The sequence below is a fragment of the Poecilia formosa genome, unplaced genomic scaffold (genome assembly GCF_000485575.1).
Source record: "Poecilia formosa unplaced genomic scaffold, Poecilia_formosa-5.1.2 Scaffold732, whole genome shotgun sequence".
Taxonomy (NCBI): domain Eukaryota; kingdom Metazoa; phylum Chordata; class Actinopteri; order Cyprinodontiformes; family Poeciliidae; genus Poecilia; species Poecilia formosa.
The window spans coordinates 100806-117459 of NW_006800671.1; the positions used below are offsets into that span (position 1 = coordinate 100806).

The following is a 16654-nucleotide window of genomic DNA, read 5'->3' on the forward strand; positions in this document are numbered from 1 at the left end:
CACATGTATTGCAGCATTGAAAGCACATGCATGGGGGGAGACGGGACTGAAAGACAAGACACATGAAATGTAAGAGCAGGGGAAGGGGGCGGAAGCGTAGAGTAAGGGGACTAACATAAGAGCGAGGGAAGAGAATTGTATACCAACTAATGTAAGAGCAGGCGGCCCAATCCAGCACACAATCCAGGATATTTATGGAAAATAATAATACAGGAGTACAGCGGGAAAGGGAAGTAAAAAACCGGTAGTTTCCCGGCCAAAACAGGAAACTTGACAGGTATGGCTTTACTGTGGGGGGACTCTCACCTCTTTGCTGGGTTTTTAACTGCAGAACATCAGACAGTGGCCCATCTCCCATAGATGTGAAGCCAAGCATCCTTAGGCTGTAAGTGATGTTAGGCGTGAGTTCTGAGATGGACGTGAACTTGCTGTCATTGGTGTTGTGTATCTGCCAGGTGCTGAGTGGATTACTGGGCTCAGAACTGTAGAAGATCCGATAACCTTGCAGTTGACCATTTGGCTCCTCAGGAGGTTCCCACTCCACCAGTATGGTGGTGGAGCTCAATAACCGTGCCCGTACATGAAGAGGTGGTGATGATGGTGCCTGCTCACCTGTACGGATTTTCACAATACTGCTTGGAGGCCCTCGCCCAACACTATTAGAGGCCAGGACACGGAATTCGTAGTCAGAGAAGGGGTTAAGACCGCCAATGCTGTAGCGAGATGAAGCTACACCATCTATCTCCTGAAAACCATTGCCAGAAGTTTTAGAACGGTACTGAACCAAATAGTAGGACACAGGCTCAGCGTTCCCAGACTTCCATGTTAGAGTAACACTGGTGGCTGTGGTCTCTACCACCTGCAGAAAGGTAGGCATCTTCGGAAGAGCTGTCAGAAAATGAAGACAGGAGGTTTAGTAAGACAAAAAATGATTTCTGTTCTCACATAAACCTAACTGCTTAATTGTTCTGAAAGTCTTTTAGCTTATATTACTAAATATTATGCTAATAATTAAACTTTTTAACCATACAGTCTGCAAAGCAAGAGCTGTACAGGATGTGAATGATGTGAATAACATCACATAACATATATATGCTATATATGTGAATAACATACAGGGTTTCCACCAGCGTATTACAAGAAAAAATACATATATATCACTTAAATTTCTTTTTTTTTTTATCTTAAAGTCTCTGTTGTTCTGACAATTTCAATCGCAGAGCACATTTATTGATAAAATAAAGGTTTATAGTTTATGCATTTAAAGCCAGCAGAACAGGCTGGTGCCTCTACGCGTTGCCTCTGCTTTATCTCTTAAGTTTACCTCAGCGCGGATCGCGCACGCCTCCTTTCACTCAAACTGGACACATGGTGACCTGTATGGATATTTACATCAATCCTCTGTGAGGAATTATGGTCTTTGGAGAACCTTCAAGGTAGGAGTTTAACCCTGACCGCATTAGCTCTGGTTGTGCAGCTCTGAACCACAGGAATAATTTCAGAGGTGCGCGTTGAGGGAGTGGTGAGAATGATTTATCTTTATGAACAATTATGTTTGTTCACAAACATAATTCACAAACATAATTGTTTGTTCACATAATTGTGAACAAACAGTTATTTACATCTCAACACGTCAGCGTCGAGTTTAACGGGGGCATCGGCTTATTTTAGGGGGGTCATTTGTATTTGTAACTAGTAAAACACAACGTTATTTTAATTGGGATGTTCGTGAGTGGAATTGGTTCATGTGTGGTGTGTGACTCCTGCCATGTCGTTGGACACAAGAACCGATCGGACCTGTTTTACTTTTATTGGCTCGTGTGTCACAGAGGTTTGGAAAATTGGCAATTCAAAATTGTGCCGTGTAAACCATACCTAAGTTCTACCCCTCTCGTTTCCCTGACTGGTCATTTACATGTCCCTTCAAAGTAAGATAGAGATGCGCAGCAAAAACGAACATTTTACTTTCAAGAAAATATTATTTCACGATAACTAATGGGAGCCTTGTGCTTGTTTCTCTGGTACAAGACGGTCTCATCTGGGAGTGATGAGAGACAATGACACCCAAAGTGTTACTTATGCTCAGGGTGCTTGGTCTGTATGTGGCGAAGCAGTTTTGAAGCTTCCTTGCCTCATTAGTGAGCCAGTCGCCGCATATTATGCAGAGTGGGCTTGTAAAGTGGGACTCACCTACCGGTCCAGAATAAATCAATTCTCCTGTCTCTTCTCTGGGCCGTTTCCTCTTCACAAATAAACTTTCCAAAGACACCTGATCTGTCACTTACTCATGTTGCTGCTTGTGGAAATAATTATTTCTTGTGCGACCCGGTACCAATTGGTCTACGGACCGGTACTGGTTCACAGCCCGGGGGTTTGGGACCACTGGCTACTTGTTAACAAGCTTAAGGTGCTATACTGGTATTGCTAGTAATCTTTTGGCTAACATTACCTGCATCCAACAGTATTACTCAACTCAGTCGGTTAGTTTGAGGGAAAAACTGCGCAAAGTTCTTTGCGTTTTTTGCTGGTTTGCTGTCATGATTCTAACACGCACCTGAGCAGCTCTGCACAGCAGCAGCAGGTCTCCTTCACTGCTGCTTCAGTGCGAGCTAAAAACATCAGCACCACTAACAGCTTATGGGTTAGATTTAGTGAAATCTGGGAGAGCAGAAATAGTTTAATTGGCCAACATAAAAAGCAATAAATTAGAATTGTCATGAAGTGTGGGTGGATGATGGTGAGGAGAACACAGGCAGACCCAGGTTGTAGAAGATAAATTTAGATTTCATCATAAATATCAGCTTGTACACAGTTCGGGAGACTGGCAGCACAGCACAGCGGAAGGCTAGGGCTCAGCACAGGTAGCAACAGAAACAGTATTGAATAAACGTGAGCTCACCGATTCAGGACTTGATAGTTCTAAGACAACTTACATAATACAGACGAGAATAGACAATACGACAAACGTTAGACAAGGACCCGACAAGAGACAAAGACAACAGGTGGACTTAAATATACAGGGAGTAATCAGAGGAACAGCTGGGAACAATCAAGGAGGAAGACAGGACAGCACAGAGACTCACAGGAAACAAAACCCAGAAATAAACACACAGAAAAACTCAATTCACGACAATAATTGCAGTTTACTAATTTGTATTTGTGAACAAATAGAGCTCAAACTCAAAGATTAAACTCACAGCATCAGATTGTAGCTAACCCTAACACTAACCCTATGATAACAGAACAATCTAACTATGATTATTGTTTGAACTTTTACAAAGTAAACTTTCCAGCTCCTTAAAATCTTACATTTAAATGTTAAACAATTTAAAATGTTTAATTTAATTATGCTGAAACCATTAAATCAAATTCAGCAGCATTTATAATTCTAATAAACAAATATTACATTTATGTACCTATGGTCTGTGTTAAAATATTAGCATTCATGGGGCCCTGAAGGGCTGGGGGGCCTTATTGAGCCACTGACTTAATTTGAATTAAACAGAAGTGCAAATAATTGATATTCATTTTAATTGTATTTTTGATTAGTTGTTTTTAATTGTGGGTTTAAACAGCGTTTCACTGGCGATGTCTTCTCGTAACATATAGCTACCCAGTAATATTTTTACATTTCCTGTCAACTTAAAATCTTTTAATACAAACCACCTCAATGTTTTCTGGGGGAAACCCTATAACATATGTGAATATAGTATATTCACATATAACCACATATATAGCACATGTCAATACAATATATTGACATGTGTTATATATGTGAATAAAATATATAGCATATAAAGCAGGTGAGGTCCTGACATCATAGATACCACTTTTCTGCAGGATTTCATACCAAACTGCACTTCATAGTGACTAAACACAATGAGATTTTAACTAGTTGACTTTAAGGGATTGTGAAGTCAACTAAGTGCTAAAAGTAAGGTAGCTGCTACGTTTTAATTATATACATTAAAAGTACCTAGTGCCGATAACATACACATAGGACTTTAAAGGAGGAGTCTCAAAAGTCCCAGACCCTGGGTCGCACTTCCAGCGTCTGGAAGTGGCCCAAACCCTATAACATAATGTTGTTAGAGTCTTCATCTTATCTTTCCTTCTTAATGCTAGTCTGATATTGAAGAGGCCCCTACTTTTGAGGACAGTATTGACATCATCTTGAGGGGTCAGACCCCTGACTTACAGGGATTGTTAAAAATAGCACTGCAGCACTAGCTTTTTTGTTGACTAACTTTGGATGTGATGTCTTGGATTAAACATCACAAACTATGTAGTAAACACAACTACATAGTTTCATACCTTTGACAAAGACTTGAGCTGTGGTCTCAATCATACCCAAAGTTGAGATGGCAACACAGGTATAGTTAGCAGATTGCTTAATATTGGTAAGCTGCAGGATACTACGGCCAATGGGTAGCTCATCCTCCTGGGTCAGCTCCACTTCATCACTCATCCACTTGACCAAAGGCATTGGAGAACCCACTGCCACACATGTCAGGTTGACACTGCCAGCAGGCATCACCTCACAATTAGTGGGTGGGATGGAGAAACGGGGTGGCACACGCCGGACTGTAGAGGTAACGACAGAAGGAATGAGAAGACATGATTCTGGGACATGCGAGAAACTACATGGCTAAGTGTAGGTGCTCAGGTTGTACTGTGCACAACCTGAGCACAGTACAACTGGTTGTGGTTAATAAACATGAATGAAGTGAGTGAGGTGACATACTCCTTGTATGTTGCCTCACAAGCAGTTTAGCTTCAATCCTGATGGCCAACTATTTCTACCTGCACAGTTGCCAAGTCTTCCCCAGCAGCCTGCCAGGCTCAGCAGAAACAAAGTTCCTCCAGATGTTTGCTAATTGCTGCTGGCTAGTTTGTAAGAGTTGAATGGCAAAGTCGGGGAGAGGGCTGCTTCTTAAAGTAGAAGCTCAGCGTAGAAACTGAATTGCCGAGGAGGAGCTTCATGGAAAAGGCTGCGCTCAGTAGCACAAATGATCACAAATGATGTCATATTTGCTCGTTAATATTCCAGTTGCCTGGATGTTCAGACAAACACACTATAAACAGAATGGCAACATCTGAAATGTTAGATGACGAGATCTCAGAAACTTCATTTCAACATGCTTCAATATAGAAACACTGTTGTAGAAACAGGAGTTTCTATGAGTGCAACATAAACTGCTTTGTTGTGGCTTTGTTGCCCACGCTTTGAGTTTTTCAGATTTCCATGTATATATTTTTTTCGTATTCATATTTAAAAAATTTTATTGTGTATTTATTTTTGCACCACTACATCAAAGCAATTTCCTAGCCTGTGAATCTGTTTACTGACAATGGATCGGTAGCTTAAAAACATTTACAAAATATATAATTAATGGAACTGAGCATTTTAAAACAGACTATGTGCCTATAAGTCAGTTCTTCAATTAATTATTTAATCATTCAATCAGCTGCTGGGAGCTTTGTATTCGCAAAGCACTGTTATACAAAATGAGCAACACAAGGTGGTTGACATATTAATAATTAATGCGTCAACACTTGATATGAAGCATTCAGTTGAGAATAGGTTTACATGGAAATAGTTTTTAAAAAGGCTCATTTCACAAACATTGCATAGAAAAGCTACAAAAATAATTCTTTTTCACATAACATTACAAGGTAACAAGGGGCAACAACGGGTCCTAGGACCAGGTCAAAGAAAGTGGGCATTTGGTAGATTAAAAGAGCATAGAGTAGATTAAAGTCCTGTGTAAGTGGCTGTGACGGGCCTGGGGCGCCTAGCAAGATGCTGGCACAGCACGGCTCCAGTCTGCCAGGGATTGAATTTAGGAGGGCAAGGAGTGAAAAATAACCAACCTTCTCGCTGATCTGAGCAGTTTGGAAAGTAGTTTAGAAGAAGGAGTACAGTGATGATGGGGTTTGTGCAAAATTGGAATAGAAAAGAGAAAAGGGGAAGACAAGGAAAAACACAGTAAAGAGGCAAAAATATGCTTTTTCAAAGTATAATGAAAAAGTTTGCGAAAGTAGAGCAAGCAGAATGTGCACATAAGATTTTCTTTCTGAAAATGCAATGATAAGCCACATTTATTAAATGTTATTAAATTACACACCACCAGGATGAAACTTGATATGAAGCATTCAGTTGAGAAGTTGCAAGATAGAAAGTTCTGAGTTTGTTCTGTCATCCAGGGTTTCCCCTAGTGTATTATAGGCCTGGCACCCCGCCATGCTTTACTAGCCCCACCGCCAGGCTAAGCCTTGCTTATTTATGTTTTTAGGAAAAAAAAATAAAAAATCGCCAATTTTTTATGTTTTATTTTTTAAACCGAATTGCAAGCGTCTCTGTTGCTCTGAGCGTTTCACTTGCAGAATAAATTTATTCCTAAAAGATATGTTTATAGAAGATAGGTTTATGGTTTACGCATTTAAAGCCGAACCAATCATACAGCTGGCGCCTCTGCGCTGCAGCACCTGGATTAAGTTTACCTCTTTGCAGATCGCATGCGCCTCCTTTCACTCAAATTGGACACAGGCTGACCTGTATGGATATTTACATCAACCCCTGTGAGGAATTATGATTCTCCAGAGTTTTTGATCAAGGTGGGAGTTTAAACCCCACCGCGTTAGCTCTGGTTGCGCAGCTCTACATGAACCGCAGGAATAATTTGTAGTCACTTTCAGAGGTGCGTTGAGCGAGTGGTGAGAATGATCTATATTTGTGAACAAAGAATTTTATGCGGCTTTTACATCTCAACATGCTGCCCAGCGCCCGGCTCTGTCTGCACTGATAAAGTTTATGTCTGTGTTCCTGGTTGGTTAACAAACCAACGTTAACCTTATCATGCAGGTTCAACCCGGTGAGGAGCTTTCGCGCTTGCCTCGCATTCACGCATCACGCTGGTTTTATATTAATTTATTATTATTTTTAGTATTATTTTTCCGGTTACATGATACATCAAACCATATCAAATGCTTTGTCCACTTAGCCAGAGTTGATGTGTGTGGCCACGCAGAGATTTGAGAAAGTCGTACCATAAACTCCAGCAAGTTTCTGTGACTCTTATTAAAAACTCAATAGAAAAGAAATGGAAGAGCTACTAAAGCCACATTAGCAGCATTGAACTAAATCTCCTATTTGTTTCGCATCTCTGCGCACTGCAGCAGATTAAACTCATCATGCAGGGCCAGACCAAGGCTGTATGAGGCCTGGAGCAAAATTTGATTTGGGGCCCCTTTTTGTTGCTAAAAACATCAGCACCTCTAACAGCTTCTGTGTTAGATTTAATCTGGGAGAGGTTGAGTAGTTTAAATAATGAATTAATCCCACAGTTGTTGTGTCGTCTGCATATTTCATGATGTGGTTGGTGTTAAACCTGGGACGACAGTCGTGGGTCATCAGGGTAAACAGCAGGGGGCTCAGGACACAGCCCTGAGGGGAGCCAGTGTTTAAAGAAATTACATTGGAGGTGTTATTACCCACATGGACAGACTGAGTTCTGTCAGTGAGGAAGTCCAACAGCCAGTTGCACAGTGGAGCATTGAAGCCCAGGGAGACCAGTTTGCATACCAGATCCTGAGGAATGTACGTATTAAATGCTGAGCTGAGGTCCAAAATCAGCATCTGTATGTGGGTGTTTCTTTTCTCCAGGTGTACCAGACTCAGATGAAGAGCAGTGGAGATGGCATCTTCAGTCGAGCGGTTAGGTTTGTATGCAAACTGGAATGGGTCAAATGATGGAGGCAGTATAGAGATTATGTGATCCTTAACCACTCTCTCAAATCACTTCATGATGATAGATGTTAATGCAAGTGGTCGAAAGTCATTAAGACATGTGATGATTGGTTTCTTGGCTATTAAGNTTATTAAAAACTCAATAGAAAAGAAATGGAAGAGCTACTAAAGCCACATTAGCAGCATTGAACTAAATCTCCTATTTGTTTCGCATCTCTGCGCAGTGCAGCAGATTAAACTCATCATGCAGGGCCAGACCAAGGCTGTATGAGGCCTGGAGCAAAATTTGACTTGGGGCCCCTTTTTGTTGCTAAAAACATCAGCACCTCTAACAGCTTCTGTGTTAGATTTAATCTGGGAGAGGTTGAGTAGTTTAAATAACCAACCTAAAAATCAATAAGTAATAATATATATTTATATGTAAGATTTTACATATTAAACAATTTACATGTTAAACAATTTAAAAATTTTAATGTATGTATGCTGAAACCATTAAATCAGATTTAGCAGCATTGATAATCTCAATAAACAAATGTTACATTTATGTATCTGTGGTCTTTGTTAAAATATTAGCATTTATTGGCCCCCGAAGCCCTGGGGGGTTTAAGGAGCCACTGACTTAATTTGGATTAAACAGAAGTGCAAATAATTGGTATTCATTTTAATTGTAATTTTTGATTTGTTGTTTTTGAGATCAGTTGTGGGTTTCAAAACATCACTTGTGATGTTTAGTTACCCAGTAATATTTTAACTTTTCCTGGTCGGTGGACCGCCTTGGTGCCCCGACCACTGGACTTAGCAAGTTTTCTGCAATCCTTTGTTTTGAAATAGACTGCTGTAGAGCTGTTTTTGTATCTGTCATATTAGAACATGGCTGAAAATAAAAAAAATATAAAAAGGGTATGGGGAATAAAGGACAGACAGTTCAAGCCTCAATTTCTTTCTTTTTCTTTGTCCTAGAAAGAAATCTGTCTTCAGTCCATCACTTTGTTAAATCACTCAACCTCCCAGTATTTAAGCACTTCATTGTCTATCACTACTTGCTGGTTCATCTTATCACTGCCCCCGTCTCTCTCCTCATATCTGCCTTGTTCCTAGTGATCTCCTCATGTCCACAGTTTAGCTTTGTTTTTAGATTTTCTTGTACCCTGGATTTTTGCATTTTGTAAGTTGACTTCTTTCTTTTTTAAACGTAATCTACAGAACTTTGTCTTTTGTCTGCTGCATTTAGGTCTGGATTTCTTCACATCATGACATCAGGTATACAAACACATGAGTATACATAGAAATTAGTTATACTTAGTTTGGATTGTGGTTTCCAATCATAATTTCATAGTTACTAATTTGGTTTAATAATTAAGCTCCATCATACATCAAGACTTAGACTTATTTTATTGCCATTGCACAAAGACGCGAAAGTGAAATTGGCAATGAAATATCATCGCTTGGCCACACACAAAAAAACACAAGTGTGCCTATAATTACATAATATACAAATTATGTATTGCTGAATATATATAACTTAGTATTTTCAAGCAGTCTCAAACAGTTTAGTGATGGGATTGTTGAACAATCTGATGGCCAGTGGGAGACAACTATTTCTGAGTCTGGCTGTTCTGCAGCGGATGCTGCAAATTCTCCTGCCAGATGCCAACCAGATGAACAGACCAATATCCAGATCATGTGTTAAATGTTCTGGATATTGAGGAGTAGAGTTCCAATGATCCTCTCCACTGTCTTCACTTCAGTAGAGACTTCCAGTCTGAGGCCTGAGCAGCTCCCAGACCAGCTGGAGATACTGCTGGTCAGCAGGCTCTCAAACGGCTGTGAGTTGTCCAGCTGAGGTTGTCTGTAATGTGAACCCCCAGGAACTTAGTGCTGCTGACAATCTCCATTGCTTTGTCGTTAGTGAGGACAGGTGTGTGGTTGGGTCGAGACCTTCTGAAATCGACAATGATCTCTTTTGTCTTGTCGACGTTAAAGTTGTTTATTCTGCACCAGTCCACAAGATGTTGTACCTCTTTTCTGCAGTTCACTCCATACACCATACTCCTGAATTAATCCCACAGTTGTTGTGTCGTCTGCATATTTCATGATGTGGTTGGTGTTAAACCTGGGACGACAGTCGTGGGTCATCAGGGTAAACAGCAGGGGGCTCAGGACACAGCCCTGAGGGGAGCCAGTGTTTAAAGAAATTACATTGGAGGACAGACTGAGTTCTGTCAGTGAGGAAGTCCAACAGCCAGTTGCACAGTGGAGCATTGAAGCCCAGGGAGACCAGTTTGCATACCAGATCCTGAGGAATGTACGTATTAAATGCTGAGCTGAGGTCCAAAATCAGCATCTGTATGTGGGTGTTTCTTTTCTCCAGGTGTACCAGGCTCAGATGAAGAGCAGTGGAGATGGCATCTTCAGTCGAGCGGTTAGGTTTGTATGCAAACTGGAATGGGTCAAATGATGGAGGCAGTATAGAGATTATGTGATCCTTAACCACTCTCTCAAATCACTTCATGATGATAGATGTTAATGCAAGTGGTCGAAAGTCATTAAGACATGTGATGATTGGTTTCTTGGCTATTAAGTCAGCTATTAAGCTGACTTAAAACATGAAGGGAACATGAATATGAATGTTTTGGTACAGTGACGTACTGAAGATGTCCATGAGCACACGGGCTAGCTCAGTGTTTCTCAATTCCGGTCCTCACCCCCCCTGCCCTGCATGTTTTAGGTGTTTCCCTTCTGCCACACATCTGGATTGAATATTTTAGTGATTAACAGGCTTCTGCAGTACTTGATGGTCATGCAATCATTTGAATCAGCTGTTCTGGAATAGAGGCACATCTAAAACATGCAGAGCAGGGGGGCCTGAGGACTGAAATTGAGAAGCACTGGGCTAGCTGGTCTGCACACTCTGATCAGCATTGCTGGAATGTTGTCGGGACCTGAAATTTTCTGCACCTTTCCCAGGGATTTTTGCACAGCAGATGTTTCGAGCCTGGGGGCCTGTTCATCAGGGAGAAGGGTAGCTTTCTTTGCAGGGGTTTTATTTAGGGCTTCAAATCTTCCAAAGAAGCTGTTGGAAGCTAATGTCATCCTGTCAAGATGGAGATGTGGTTTTATAGTCAGTCACAGACTGGGTGCCCCGTCACAGTTGTCTGTGGCAGGGCATCATGAAAGAAACCTTGGATCTTTTGACTGTAGGCATGTTTTTCCTGCCTTGATGGTATGGTTTAGATTGGCCCTTGATGATCTAAGTGCGTCCATGTCACCAGATTTGAAAGCAGTATTACGCTCCTTCAGTCTAGTATATAATCATCCAAGGTTTCTGGTTGGCCCATGTGACTATTGACTTTGTTGCTGTAACCTTCTCCATACACCGTTTGATGTAGTTTAACATAGATGCTGCATACTCCTCCAGGTCCATGTGTTGGTTGTGTGTAGCGGCCTCTCTGAACATGCCCCAGTCTGTGCACTCAAAACAGTCTTGCAGTGCAGACATAGCTCCCTCAGGCCACATTCTCACCTTCTTTGCCACTGGCTTTTGTCTGGTGAGCAGGGGTTGGTATGCTGGGATGAGCATAACCGAAAGATGATCTAAAGAGCCGAGATGGGGCCGGGGGATTGCTGTGAAAGCTTTATTGATATCGGTGTAGACCACATCCAGTGAGTTTTCCCCTCTGGTTGGAAAATCCACAGGTTGATGGAAAATAGGAAGAACGGTCTTTATGTTAGCCTGGTTAAAATCTCCAGCAACAATAAAAACACCCTTCTGGGTATATGGATTGTCTGTCACTGATGGTAAGGTAAAGAGTACTCAGTGCTTGGTTGATGTTGGCACTGGGCGGGATGTAGACAGCAAAAATAACGGTCGTGAATTCCTGGGGTAGGTAAAAAAAAAGTCTACATCCCACTATCATGAACTCAATGTGTTCCAATATGTTCCTAACAGAGCGCTTTGCTCTCAGGCTGCAGATTTTTGTGGTTCCTAAAAAGTAGAATGGGAGGCAGATTCTTCAGGTATCAGTCTCCCCTTCAGAGGTAATTAAGCCATTTCATTTCAATGTTTTGTACCTGTGGCACATCTACAAACTGCAGGACAGTGGCCCTTGAGGACTGGAGTTTGACACCCCGGGCTAAGGTGTCATGATTCTTGGGTTTTAGTTTGTGTTTTTTGTTATGATGCATAGTTTTTGCGTTATTAGTTTTTTTCTGGAAGGTCTGTTTTCATAAATTATTCTGCCATTCCCCTTCCTGAATAGTTTATTTTGGTGTTAGACTATGAAAAAACTTAAACTTGAATAAACTGTCAGGTTTTTTTTTACTTCTTGCTCATCAGGTTTTGTCACAGGTAAAGTAAGGTAATTTTATTTATATAGCACATTATATAGCACAACAAAGTGCTTTACATGAATTCAAAGGAATACAAACAAACTAAGTCATGACACTCACCTGTTTTATCTGATATTTAAATTCCTGGCTTTTCTTTGTTCATTCCTGAGTTCTGTGTTCTGATTTGCTCAGTTTCTTGCTTATGCTAACCCTATGTCTATACTTTTTTAAGAACTTCAGCTGATTCCAATTGTCTGCACTGTGGTCCCCCAACACCTCAGCTATTTATGTAGGCAGCCAGTGTGGCATAGTTACTTTGAAAAAGTAACTTAAATTACTGATCACTTGAAAGTAACTAAGTTGGATTACACATTACTTTTTCAGCGGCTGCTGACAACAACCCTCTGCCACCTCTTTTGTATAAAAATTACATTGAGCTTTGCCAATACTTACTTAATTGCTAGTTACTTTATAATGCTAACATCAACAATGGATCTTTTACTTTTATGTTTACTTTTTTGTTATGTTTCATGTCCATGTTAACAACATGAGGCATGGTTAATAAAAATGGCTTCATGACATGTTAAAATTGTCTCATGGATTTTAGTTAATGTGTTCTTTGCAGTTTCTGTACAATAAATCTACTGATCTATTGATCAGTAGACACAGAGGTATATACAAATATAATTTATGTTTCTGTCCCATATTTGTATGACATTAAGTGGAGTACCCGAACTTGTTGCCACTGAACACCGAGTTGAGAAACCAGAGCAGATACTACTTCTGCTCTACCAGAACTAATAATGTGAATTGCAGTGAGAATGGGTAATTCAGCCTGAAATCTTACCTCGAACATAAAGGTTAGCAGGACTAGAAAAGCGAGTACCAGCGCTGTTCACAGCTACACATTCATACTTGCCCTGGTCAGACTCATCACTGTTTTCAATCTGAAGTGCTCCTGAGAAGAGAGGTAAATATATTATAATTCAGATCTACATTACATAGTGATATACATGCACATAAATACAAAGACTTTAAAGTTTGAAGTGTCACTGACAAAACTTTGAAACTATGCATAAATTGTTATACATTTTAGAGCAGCACCGATATTAATATCTGTATCCTCCTGATATTGACAAAAATTACAGATCGGGTTTAGGTGACAACGGGTCTGATCCATAAGATCCAATTCAATCTAATTACGCCATGTGCTCTGCTGAAGTGTGGTGCACACCACCACCGCAATGTAAAGCATATGATATACAGTATACCCGATATTTGCGCACTTATGTTATCCGTAACCAGAATTTGAAATGAATTTAAATGGCAAATTTTACTTTATTTTGAAAAACTAACACCCAGCATAACACCGGCTCCTGCCTGTTCAGCCTGTTTCAAGGGTTGCAAGGGAAAACCTAGAGTTGATTATTATACCGGGATCTATTAGCTATACACATGGTTTTACTTTGGTTTTGGACAATATGTTTTATGTTGTAAGTAAGCACATGACTCATTAACATCTCCATTAGAACAAAAATACGCTTTGGAGATGACAACATTCACCATAAAAGACACCAGACAAGAAAACACCAGTAATAAAACAATTAAATCTGGAGAGACTAATTTATATGATAGGAGGAATTCAAATCTAAAAGACTATGTTTCTCAAGGTGAGTTGCATAGCTTCCATTGTTTTTAGAACACTATTATTAGCATTGAACAGGAGCTGGTGGGGAGCGGCATCTGTAACACCAAAAATAAAATAATTATTTACGTCGGGTCTTCTTCTACCCTCAAGGAAAACATTGTCTAATATGTTACATATTTTTTCCACTTATTTGAGGAAATCCCTCCATTATGTACTTAGGTATGGTTAAATTCCACAAGGGCTCAGGGTTCACAGATGATTCTGTAACAAAAGCTAACAAGACAACAGCTCACAGTCTTAAAGCGTTCCAGGATTAGTTGAACATGTTGACCTAAATATGTTGTAATTTAACTATAAGAATGCTTTATGTGATACACCAAAACTTCATAATAACTTCAAAAATGTACATCTTTTGTTATATTTTTCACTGATAAAGGTCGCCATTTCTAAACCTGCTGGGTTGATGGGTTTAGTGCATTCTGTACTGGAATCTATAGAGTAAACACAGGAACGCTAACTTTACCTGAGTTGTTGTTTATCATATTATGTTTTACTGATGTAATTTTAGATAATGCCACAATCCTGGCAGTAATAAAACAATTAAATCTGGACAGACTCAGACAGAGAGAAACGACGATTAAAATTGTTTATTGATATGAATGAATTAAAGTTCTTTGGCGCTCGGATCCCGGCAGAAGACAAGGTGTTGCGAAATGCAATAAGCTTGGATGAGCATTTCCAATGCAGATTAGGGATGTCTTCCCCCTGGGCCCACTCACTGGTGGTGGAGGTCCTAGAAGGTTGGAGGCATGGAGAGCCAAGACCGTGGAGGTGGAGATGGGGTGGAGGTCGGTTGAGCATGGCTGGAGAGCGGGTGCCGCCACGGCTAAAGGTCCTTATAAACGGGAGCACGATCCGTGATTGGCAAAGAGAGGGCATGGTCCGATGCCGATAGGTTGACAGCAGATGAGGCGGTGACTGGATTGATCCAGGTGAGGCTGGAGAGTCTTCCAGTTTAAATTTACACCTAGACTTCATTTCAATCTGGAGAGACTCAGACGTAGAGAAACAACAATAAAACAATAAAAGGGTTTATTGACATGAATATTGACATGAGCTTCTTTGGAGCTCGGACTCCGGCACTTCCGGGGTCTGAAATGATGTGACATTGTGTTGTGAAATACAGTGAGCATGGATGACCATTTCCAATGCATATTAGGGATGTCTTTCCCCAAAAGTGAGAGCTGAGACCGATGCCGAGAGGTGGTGAAAGGGGCTGAGAGAAGGGACTAAGCTAAAACAGTACCTACGAACAGGACCTTAGGAATCTGAAGTGTTTTGGGTAGTTAGGGATCACAGTGTGGTGTTACAGAAAGGATGGTGGTGACTGAAAACAGAGAGACCCGCTGACTGGATGATTTAAATGACCTAAAATGATGCAATGCTGGTTGATGAAGGCCAGCTTTTGGGGACGCCATGATGTTGCAAAGTGACATGAAGTGACATCATATGTGTTGGCTGCCAGTGGTAAATAATTAGTATTAAAATAGTTTAGACAGAATCATATATTAGGCAACATGCACATTAGAGCGGGAGATGATATTGCTTGATGCTTACTGATAATTCCTCTATGCTGTACAAGATCGTAATATAGAAATATTACACAGTTATAAGAAAAACTGATCTCAAGACCTGGAAACATGAGGAATAGGAAGGCTCACTATTGATCTAGCTTTTTCCTCTAAAACTGCAGATAAATCACTCAAATCTGAAATCATTCATAACTTCTTCCACATCTGTTGTTTACGTTTTGGGTTACCTTCACAATTCCTAAAGAAGATCACTTCACCGCTTTGCAATGCCAAGGAATTTGTAGTAGTCTCTGAGAAATATTTCTTATTAAAAGCTTTCCCAAACTTTTTCAAGCTGAGGACCACTTAACCCAAATGGTTTAGCAATTGGTTTAAGTTCTTGGACTACCTAACTTGAAATTACCCCCACAATAACACAACATTTTAATATATATGAACTGAAATTAATTTATTAGTCTTTTAACTCACTTATTGTTGTCTTCTTTGTTCAGCCTAATGAGAAGAGTGGTGCTGTTTTATAAATGTGCCACGACAAAACAACTCAAGGTGCTTGAGTAGATTATAGGCTTTCCACATGGAAATCAAAAAAGAAGTTATTTTCTACTATCGTATGCATTAATAACACAATAAATAACATTTAGGACTATTTGTAATCTATAGGCATAATAAAATGAAAATATACATGAGTTGCTTTGAAAAAAAAAATAAAATAAAAATTTCTTTCAGCATGAAGAAAGCAAATTATTTTATTTCAGGTTTTAAAATGAAAACCTGAAATAAAAGTGGTGTACACAGCTGCTGCCCCAGGCCAGGCATACTTAAATCTGTGGTATGTTTAAAAAAAAAGTTCAACAAGTCACCTTGAGAAACTGAACAATATTCCTGTAGACACGGTCGTATAAGTGTATAAGAAGTCTCGGCAATGTTTTCTTTCCACTGGCATCTTTAGCTTGGGATTTAAGACAGTTTGCTTAGCCCTTGTATGTTGAAATGAGGTCCAACCGACCCCACACACGTAAAACCTGTATCATTTTCCATAGACCTACATTTGCCTCAGTCCTCCCACGCACAAGGGTTAAGACGCAGTCTTAAGCCATTTTCCATTATCATTTTTAAACATAGTCATTTGGTAAGTTAACAGTAAATGTTAGCTCGAGTCATGGCAAGTAAACGGTTGTTGACTACCAGTGGTCAGGGGACCACAGTTTGAGAAATTTTATTTCACCCAGATGTATGGAGAGTGACAACACAGTAGTTTATCATTTTTAAATTATATCTTGGTTTTATGGTCACAGACTCTTTAAACTTTAGAACCAATTATCAAGAAATAAAACA

General features: G+C 40.1%; 1 protein-coding gene and 1 long non-coding RNA gene across 5 annotated transcripts in view; both read right to left on the bottom strand.

Annotated features, from left to right (window-relative positions):
* The window catches only part of LOC103131243 (receptor-type tyrosine-protein phosphatase F-like), a 103796-nt gene extending 87853 nt beyond the window's left edge, over nucleotides 1-15943 (bottom strand). The window contains exons 1-5 of one of the 4 annotated variants that reach the window (XM_016666509.1): nucleotides 14507-15933; nucleotides 12927-13037; nucleotides 5875-5886; nucleotides 4315-4584; nucleotides 307-888 (exon numbers count right to left, since the gene is read on the bottom strand). In XM_016666509.1, the coding sequence (XP_016521995.1) occupies nucleotides 307-888; nucleotides 4315-4584; nucleotides 5875-5886; nucleotides 12927-13037; nucleotides 14507-14765 (1234 nt within the window). In that variant the 5' untranslated portion in view covers nucleotides 14766-15933. Of the gene's footprint in view, nucleotides 1-306; nucleotides 889-4314; nucleotides 4585-5874; nucleotides 5887-12926; nucleotides 13038-14506 lie in introns of all 4 variants that reach the window. The other 3 variants (XM_016666508.1, XM_016666511.1, XM_016666510.1) reach the window with 3 other exon arrangements.
* LOC107834721 (uncharacterized) lies at nucleotides 8770-10442 on the bottom strand. Its single transcript, XR_001660530.1, has 3 exons — nucleotides 9801-10442; nucleotides 9550-9551; nucleotides 8770-8780 (listed from the first exon to the last, which is right to left on the bottom strand). It is a non-coding gene; the product is annotated as an uncharacterized LOC107834721 (long non-coding RNA).
* Nucleotides 15944-16654: the final 711 nt, after the last annotated feature.